Consider the following 9,332-nt stretch of genomic DNA (forward strand, 5'->3'; position numbering starts at 1 on the left):
AATGGATCATATAATATGAGTGGTTTCTTTGGTCTTGCATCACATCCAAGAAGTTGTAAACACAACCAATTTGGATGAGGGGTACCATGGAGTCTCTTTAACTGAGTGAGGTAGATTGACTCAAATTGAAAAATGTTAATTCCTCCAGAGTCTTTGAATATTGCCACTCATGCTTGCATTGCTACCCAAAGAGAGGGGAGACCAAGATTGAAGATAGAAATTATAGGCAAATGTGCATTCATCCTCATTGGTGAAGGTTTGATCATTGTGGTTCCACATGTAATTAGCTAAAAATATCTTGGCAGATGCACATAAACTAATATCTATAACTTGACATAGAATGTAAATGAAACCCAAACACATTGCATGATTCTACAAAAATAATAGAGAGGAGGGAATGGAAATATTATTATTCAAACAATAGCAAGAGCAAAGAATAGGAATACTATATTAATCATCTCAAAATGTTACTTAATACATTACATGCATACATTATTAAGACAATCTTCTTCCATGTACGTGTGTATGTATAGAGAGAGTGTGTGTGCATGTGCACATACATGTATGTGTGAGTGAGTAGGTGGGCATTTACATGTGCATGTGTGTGTCCATGTGTGTGGATGCACATCTACACACAAAGGTATCCATGCATGTGTGCAAATATGTACATGCATCTAGAAAAACCTACATGTGCAATTATGCATTGGTCATATATTAGTGGAAATTTTACAAGGGAGATTCACATTTTTCCCATGGTTGAGTGTTTTTGGTTTGTGTATGGCTGTTCAACAAGGAGAGGTTGATAAATGTTAAATCCATTAGCAAAGCTCTAGGATTCTGACTTATCTAAGGGCAAGAGTAGTAAATGGAGAAAGAGGATGAATAAGGTTTTGTTATTTCATATTCTCACATTTGACATTGCTTTCCCCTATGCTAGATGTGTGTGAGTACATGTTGATGAGTGTGCACATGCACACGTGTGTGTGTGTGTGTGTGCGTGTGTGTGTGTGCGTGCGTGCGTGCATGCGTGCATGCGTGCGTGCGTGCGTGCGTGCGTGTGTGTGTGTGTGTGTGTGCATGCATGCGTGCGTGCGCATGTGCCTGCATGTGTGCATGTGTGCGTGTGTGTGCACGAGAGAGAGAGAGAGAGAGAGAGAGAGAGAGAGAGAGAGAGAGAGAGAGAGAGAGAGTGTGTGTGTGTGTGTGTGTGTGTGTGTGTGTGTGTGCATGTGCGTGTGCGTGTGTGTGTGCGTGTGCGTGCATGCGTGCGTGCATGCATGCATGTGTGTGTGTGTGTGTGTGTGAGGGAGGGGAGGGGAGGGAGGGAGGCAAGTACACTTTAATCTTATTGTGGTAGAGTATGGAAGATGCACAAGTGCTACAATATCATTTTTACAATGCTTTGTAATAGCATGTTCAAAAAAGCTATGGAGCTTGGGTCCCAAAAATTATACATCCATATTCCAAAAACTTGGCATGATTTAAAAGTTTGTCAATGGGTTATACATAGTGATTACTTTTTGATGTATTCATAATGCATAGTTATTTATAAAGTGCTCACTTTGTTTGGACAATTTACAATGTCAATAAAACTACTAAGGTTTGTTTCATGATTCACCTTAGCATTTAATCAAGATTAGAAACTAAAGAGTGCATGTCATTTCACACTTGATGGACACTTGGATAGCTTAATGTCATGTATGGGGGATGTCAATGTTTGGTAACAAGCAAAAGAAGTATAAAGTTCATAATGTCATTACAATTTGTTCAAAGTGATTTAAGCAAACACTATACATGTTGGATTTTAAGTGCTTCCCTCATCAACATTCAAGACAAAACGATATCTCACATCATTCTTCTCTAGTCTATTCATGGCTTGATTGATGTAGTTCATCGGTACTACCTCAATCATGCATCTTATGTCTTTTTTTGCACAAAAGTTCAGCATGTCTTGCATTTCACTAATTCCACCTATAAAGCTTCCCCCAATGGTTCTTCTCCCTGTGAATATCAAAACAAAACACATTATGTCACAAACCAATATTTGTAAAGCATTAAAAAAAATCTTGCAAGTAGAGTTACCTAGGATTAAAAATGACGTGATGAATTGTAGTGGGGTTGGTACCACCCCAAGAACCACAATCTTTCCATTCATTCGAAGGAGAGAAAGATAAGGCTCTAATGGATGAGCAGAAGGGATCGTATCCAGGATGTAGTCTAATGATTGCTCAGCCTCCTACATTATCACATGAATATGGATCAATTTAAGACAAGTATGTCTTCTAATTAAAGTACATATTCCTTCATTTGCAAGTATAGAATAATTTGCACACACTTAGAAACACATACAAAAGAAGAAGAAATTAGAGACCCAAGGACATAGAGTACATAATTAAAGAGTACATGGAAGAAAAGAATAAATCCAAAGGATGTGTGCATTGGTTCTTTTCTTTTGGTGAAAAAGGTGCAAGGACATGGTATGGTACCTTCATATGTCCATGATATAATCATCCATGTTTAACAATAGAGAAGAAGATGAGTGCCCTAAATTGATGTGGGATGAAGGGGTTGGAGACTCTTTGGAGAGGAAAAATGGAAAATCATCAATATGTAATAAAAGATAACCATGATGGGTATAAGAGGGACCTACCCATGTGATGCATACCTTGTGGTATTAGCTTTCCCTGCATCATGTTAACTCCCCCCCCCCCCCCCCCCCCAATAATAGAACTTATATTGAAACATTGATACAGTTATATGAGAATAGGTTCAAGAGTACTTGCTTTGTGGTTTATAGAAGACATATGCCCATCTAGGTACACACAAGGATACAACATGAAGTAGCTCACCAAACTTAAGCTAAAGGCACATACCATGGTTGTGTGATAAAATGGTTACTAGCATATTTTCTATGTTTTGCTGTCATTATAATATACCTTGGTAGCATTGAGAAGTGCTAGAACTCAACCTCATCACATTACTTTTCACATACATAGACACACATGTGCACATAAATGTGTACACAAACATCACAAGTACACACACGATCATATATGCATTTGCACAAAATGGCATATATACACGTACATGCACATGCAAATGTGCCTTTGTGTGTGTGTGTGTGTGTGTGTGTGTGTGTGTGTGTGTGTGTGTGTGTGTGTGTGTGTGTGCGCGCGCGCGCATTCACACATTTAAAAAAGCACAATCAATGGATTTGTGTTTGTTGGATGGTGCCACTTTATGGACCTAGAGCTCTAACAAAGCCACATGTCATTGTGCAATCAATTAGGTAAGTAGTCATTGATTCGCAAGTTAAAGTTATTTGAATTTTTGTATGAATGGTGGGTCCACACACCTTCATTTTCTCTTGGTTACTGGAAACAAGGAAAGCATCAGCACCAAGGACATCACGAGCTTCTTTCTCTTTGGAGGGGGAGGAACTGATGACAGTGACATGGAGGCCAAAGGCCTTGGCAAACTTGACAGCCATGTGGCCCACACCCCCAAGGCCCACTACACCACATCTTTTCCCCGGTGTGGTCATCTCAAAAAACTTCATGGGGCTATACACTGTGATCCCTGCACACAAAAGTGGCGCAGCTGCATCTAGAGGAATGCTGCTTGGGATTTGGACCACAAACCTGCACAATCCCAATTTTGGTACTAAAAATTGGTTTTATAATAGAAATCTCATTTACTCTTAAAGATAAAATAAAAATGTTCAATCTTCATGCAAAGGACAACACAAATCGCAACATATTGCATGCATAATATTATCATCAACAAATCATGCCACATGCATGTATAACATTATTATCAACAAAAGCACTATGATTGTTGTCAATATTATCTTCTCATCAAAACCTGACATTTCCTAATTTTTGTCTAGCATGTCAGTATATCATCATTGTTATGGTTATCATCATCCATATGTCTCATGATCCATCAGCCACCTTGCAATGATCCTCCAATGCATGCAAGATACTAGTACACGCATATCAAATGTTATCACATTAACACATCAAGAAAGTGCTTACACAATAGAAACCTCACCTTAAAACCTTAGACACCCCTCTCAACCTACGAATGCCTCCAAAGAGAAAAAAATAAAGCAAATTTATATGTGTGCTTAGGGATGAGATTTATAGAATACCAATAAGGCTTGTTTACTTCAAATCTTAAAACACCTTCAATAGCCTCATCAAGGATGAATAAAACACATAGTTTGTTTGAATCTCTCTGACCACTCTTAGCAAAGCACACAATAGTAACTACCTTAGCTTATGATGGCATCACTTTGTTTTTTGATTGGCTAACTACATGTAGCTCAATGACAAGCAAAGAGGAGATCATGAATGTAAACATGACCAAAACTTTATAACAATTACGCTAGCCCACAAGCAAGTTGCAGGTCTAGAATAAGTAGAAAAGTACTAACAATTACATGTTTTTCCAACGCTTACAGTTGTATAGTGTGGATCGATATCGTTAATCAAGGACACATGGTATGAGCATATATCTTTTTCCATTGCCATTCTAAGCATGCTCCTAATCTAAACTCTTAAGAGTGGTCATCAATTGCCATGGATAGAAACAAAGTAGATTATATCAAGCTTACGACTTGGATGTGAAAAACAAAGATATCATTTTTCATGAAGAATAAAGTATCAACCATATGAAAAGTGTTGACATAGTTTTGAAGATTAAGTTTAGAAAATAAATTTTCAAATTTCCTAGAGTCAAGTTTATCCATCACCCAATGATTTGCTAATTGTCACTTTATATGTCAAGTGTAATAATACTTCGAAAGTAATGTGAATATTATCTTTTTCTCAATCATCACAAGTTTAGAATACAAATTTAGTAATGGGTTAGCATAGTTTCTCTTACATCACTAAGTATTATGTATCTAGCCCTTATTACTTGTTTTAGGGTTTATATAGTTCCTCTGTTATCACCTAAAGGTAAGTATGTAGACACTAGCACGTTTCTTGGGACCTTACTAGTCCTAGTGTATAATAAAACCAAAGTGATGTATGTTGACGCTTTACCTACCTTCCTGACTATTCTAAGCATTTTCTTATCAATATAGCGATGATGACACAAACAAGTGAGTATTGCAACATTGCACAAATATCTTCAATGGTTGCTTTTTAAAAACCCTTTCTATATATTGCAAGGACATTGAAATGAATCTCGTACACAAGGATGCATAAAAATCCACATTATATTTTATACATTTTATCTAATACTAGTTGCTTTATTGATGTTCCTTTCAAGGTAATTGCATTAATATGTAAAGCGATGATGCAAGGTAATTGCATTAGTATGATGCTACCACTCATTTGAAAGGTGTCAAATAAGAATATGATTAGTCTTCTCGATGCCATCGGATTTCCTTGTAAATTCCTTTACTTGAAAATAGGTGGAATTTTTGTGAGCTTTGGTTTATAGCACATTTTTAAAGGAAATTTTGAACTATAAATAGCATTTTTGAGTTCTATCTTTTGTAGAAAAGTGATAACGAAGTTGAAGTATATAAGTGTCCAAGGAGAATATGGTTAGTCTACTCAATGCCATAGCATATCCTTGTAAATTCCTTTCCTTGAAAATTGGTGGAATTTGTGTGATCTGTGACTTATAGCACCTCTTTTAGGAAATTCTAAACTCTAATTGGCATTTTTGAGTTCTATCTTTTGTACAAAAATTGTAAGTCTATAAGAGTACAATAGGTATGGTCTTGAGGAGAGAACTAAAATAGTATCTTTTGAGAAGTCCCTTTCCTCCACCCTTTAAAGGCATTCTTTGCAATGTTGAAGTGGACTCTTACTCAAGGTGGTCTATCCTTTTGATGGTGGAAATCATTATTTTTTAAAAGTTTGGAAATGAGAGAAGTGTCTAGTTTGAGCAATGTTCTTTAAAAAAGACAAATAGCTTAGCCTTATTGAATTCAAGGTGAGTTAAAGAGACTTACTTTTGGTTCACAACCATGTAATTAGCAAACCCTCCTTGGGTAGGAAGACCGTCATAGTAAACATCATTGTAGGTCCATTTCTTTCCATTACAATATTGCTCCATGTCTTGAGAACAAGCATCACAATTGCCACAAGCTCCAACAATGCATCCCACACCAACTCGATCTCCCTCATTAAACTTTGTAATATCCTTTCCAACCATTTTAACAAGACCTGTAACCTCATGTCTGTGAACAACGTAAAGCAAGAAGTTGTTAGTCAAAATGGATTCTTTAGCCAACTCATGATGTGTTATTGGGCTTTTATGCTAACTCACTTGTGAAAGTGAAATGGATACAAAAGAGTCCTTACATGTATTCAAGGTGGATATAGAGACACCATAAGAAATGGAAGTTTTATTAATTGAACAAAACTCATGTTTCACTAGCCTATGCTAATGAACACTTGAGTAATAAATTCTAAATTGTCTAGTACAAAACCTCAAATAATCAAGGCTTGCCTTTGTGTAAGATTTCAAAAGCAAAAGTTTCACATGTTTTACATATAAGCATATACAAACTTGTTTTGTGAGTTTAATTTGGTCACACCTTCTCCTCTAGTATCATTAATTTGGTTCTTATTCCTACATTCATGAAAAGCAAGCAAAGCACGGAACAACACAAGAAATGTCATAGGCCATAGAAGCCAAAATGTCATTTGTTCATTATTTACCTCTAGAAGACAAAACTTACACAAATGCTCTCTCTCATAGCAAGATGATATAGAGAAATGGATGATTGTGGAATAAAAACCTATTAAATACATTTAAAAGCATGAACTGTTTAAGGGTAACATTTGCCATCTATTTTGCTCCACCAATCAAACAAACATTTTTGCCAACTATATGAATGGATAATTTTGGCCCCATGAAATCGACTTAAATGTTGTTATTGTGAAGGCCTCATAGCCACAAGGTTTGCAAGGGAGAGAGAGATAACATGCATGTGCCATTGTTTGTGGGCAACCAAGATCTATGTCAACCAAATTTTATCACTTGGATTGCAAAACTCATATGTAAGCTAATGGAGTTGTGGCTCAAGTGGGGTCTTTGGGCAGTTGAACCCTTGTGGCACATTCCAGATCTTTTAGCATAAAGAGATAGATCATAAATTCTAAGTGTTCAAGAAAGAGTTTTGGGATGAAAAGAGATGAGGCCATATAGATTTGTATTGTGTTGTATTATGGAGACATACACATTAAGGTCGCAACATTGTTTTGTGTGTGTGTGTGAGAGAGAGAGAGAGAGAGAGAGAGAGAGAGAGAGATTACCCAGCAACCATGGGATAGTGGGACATGCCATAGTCATCACGGAGCTGATGGAGATCAGTGTGGCAAATGCCACAATACAGCACCTTAATCACCACGTCCTCTGGGCCAGGCTGTCTGCTTCCACAACCAACAAGTCCTTTACCACACATAAATTACACAGCCAAATTTTTAAAAAGAATATCATTAACCAAGGAACGCAAAGGGGGGGGGGGGGGGGGAGAAAAAAAGCCAAAATAGATCAAGGAAAAGAAAATGCACACACACCAAGGAACGCAAAAAAAATAAATAAATAAATAAAATAGCCAAAATAGACCAAGAATGTCACCCTTGATTCCTGAGCGATTAAAGAATACAAAAATTAAAGAGAGGGGGGGGGGAAAAATTAAGCAAGAAACGGACTCGATTTAGCTTAATAGCGCAGGCTCTAAGGAGTGTGTGTTCGATGAAGCTTGATTTGTGGCTGAGAGGGGACTGAAGGTTTACCACAAGCGCGCTTAATTAGTGCTAAGATGGCGTTAATTGTACCGTAATCTGGAAGCTGAATGTGGGTGTACCTTAGCTTGAATTCGAAAGGCTCAAGGATGCCGGACTTATCCTTGGCGGCCCATCCTCGGGCAGCGATCATCTCAGCCTTAGGGCTGCAGTTCTCCATGGCCAGGCCTGCCTCGCTCTCTCTCTCTCTCTCTCTCTCTCTCTCTCGTGCCTCTCTTAGTCCTTTGAAACTCTTTTAGCCTCTCTCTCTCTCTCTCTCTCTCTCTCTCTCTCTCTCTCTCAACCTTTGAAACTATTATAGCCCCCACGCTTTCCTTCCTACCTACCTTCTCTCTCTCTCTCAATATCCAACAACACCAAGAAGAAAATTTGCAACCAAACTTCTCCCCCCACCATCCATCTTATTCCTTGTGAAGGAGACAAAGAACCAGCAACCCTCAAACCCCTCATGCCTCTATGCCTTTAAACCCACCTCCCCACCCCACATGACATCTTGCCCACTTATCATTTACCTCCCATGGGCACCCTTGCACGCATATGCATGACTCTTGTGAGGTATTAGGTAGCATTCTCAATATACAATCTCACAACTTGAAACCAAATCTTACAACTTAAACTTTGCTGGTTTTTCCAAGACCTTAAAATGGCATTCTGCCAAAAACATGGCTAAAGATTAGAGGGTTGTTTTCAAGTGCTGCATTTTGCTTGACTCTCAACCTAGATTTTCATGAGCACTGTCACCAATGTTGATGTCGTTGGTTATGAGATGTACTCTTTTCATGATCCTTTGTGACACGGGTCATTAGCCATTTGAAAAACAATTCGAAAAGGCTTTCGACCTTAACCTTTGAGGTTTTCCCAAGGTTTTGAATGGATATCAAAAAAACATAACTAAAACGGGCCCATATGTTCTATCTAAAACCCTGTTGAACTTTGACATGTTCCTTTTCCCAAAACTTTCAATTCAATCAACAATAAGCCTCAATTTTTTATGAAGAATTGTTTACTCTCTAGCTTAGTAAAAGTTTCACAAAGAGAATCTACTATTTCATGGATGGAATGTACTATTTCATGGATGGCTATTTGATCCAAATATTGTAGGTGTTACCCTTTGGCTTCAAGCATCAAAACCAAGTGTCGTTAGCGAATAACAATGTTTACATCTTATCATTGTTGAATGGCAAGTGTCCAAGTAAATTAAGGCTACAATCACTTTAATAAAGAAAAAGGTTATTTACATTTTCCTAATAGCTCCCATTTAGTGCTTTCAAGAAAAAGAACAATAGGTTTGTTTCACAAGTCATTTAAAGGATTTCCAAGTATACATTGATCCACTTAAAAGTCTTTTCAATTATGCATTGATCCACCTAAACCCATCAATCAATGGTCCAATGCCATGCCCTTTCATGCTACCCATTACAATGGTAGACAATCACAATGATCAAAGTGTTGGTATGAAGCTATCAAAAGTTCAATGATTAGAGTGTCAGACTTCTAAGATATCACAAATCTCTACTCCACCTATCACAAACATTCATTTCTTTGCATGCAATCACG

General features: G+C 37.5%; 1 protein-coding gene across 1 annotated transcript; it reads right to left on the bottom strand.

The window, feature by feature from the left end:
- Positions 1 to 1,684: 1,684 nt before the first annotated feature.
- Positions 1,685 to 8,202, bottom strand: CAD5 (cinnamyl alcohol dehydrogenase 5). Its single transcript, XM_087663597.1, has 6 exons — positions 7,838 to 8,202; positions 7,284 to 7,397; positions 5,975 to 6,202; positions 3,356 to 3,641; positions 2,083 to 2,236; positions 1,685 to 2,001 (listed from the first exon to the last, which is right to left on the bottom strand). The coding sequence occupies exons 1-6, from the start codon at positions 7,933 to 7,935 to the stop codon at positions 1,805 to 1,807; spliced, it is 1,077 nt and encodes a 358-aa protein (XP_087519723.1). The 5' UTR covers positions 7,936 to 8,202; the 3' UTR covers positions 1,685 to 1,804.
- Positions 8,203 to 9,332: the final 1,130 nt, after the last annotated feature.

This window comes from Lygodium microphyllum, chromosome 23 (assembly GCF_053477565.2).
Source record: "Lygodium microphyllum isolate KBCC chromosome 23, Lygodium_microphyllum_v1.1.10, whole genome shotgun sequence".
Taxonomy (NCBI): Eukaryota; Viridiplantae; Streptophyta; class Polypodiopsida; order Schizaeales; family Lygodiaceae; genus Lygodium; species Lygodium microphyllum.

Coding starts and splice junctions, on each gene's coding strand:
- CAD5 (XM_087663597.1), bottom strand. CDS start 7,935: ATGGAGAACTGCAGCCCTAAGGCTGAGATGATCGCTGCCCGAGGATGG. Junction 2,237..3,355: donor GTAACCAAGAGAAAATGAAG/GTGTGTGGACCC, acceptor GTGATAATGTAG/GAGGCTGAGCAATCATTAGA. Junction 2,002..2,082: donor CACGTCATTTTTAATCCTAG/GTAACTCTACTT, acceptor TGATATTCACAG/GGAGAAGAACCATTGGGGGA.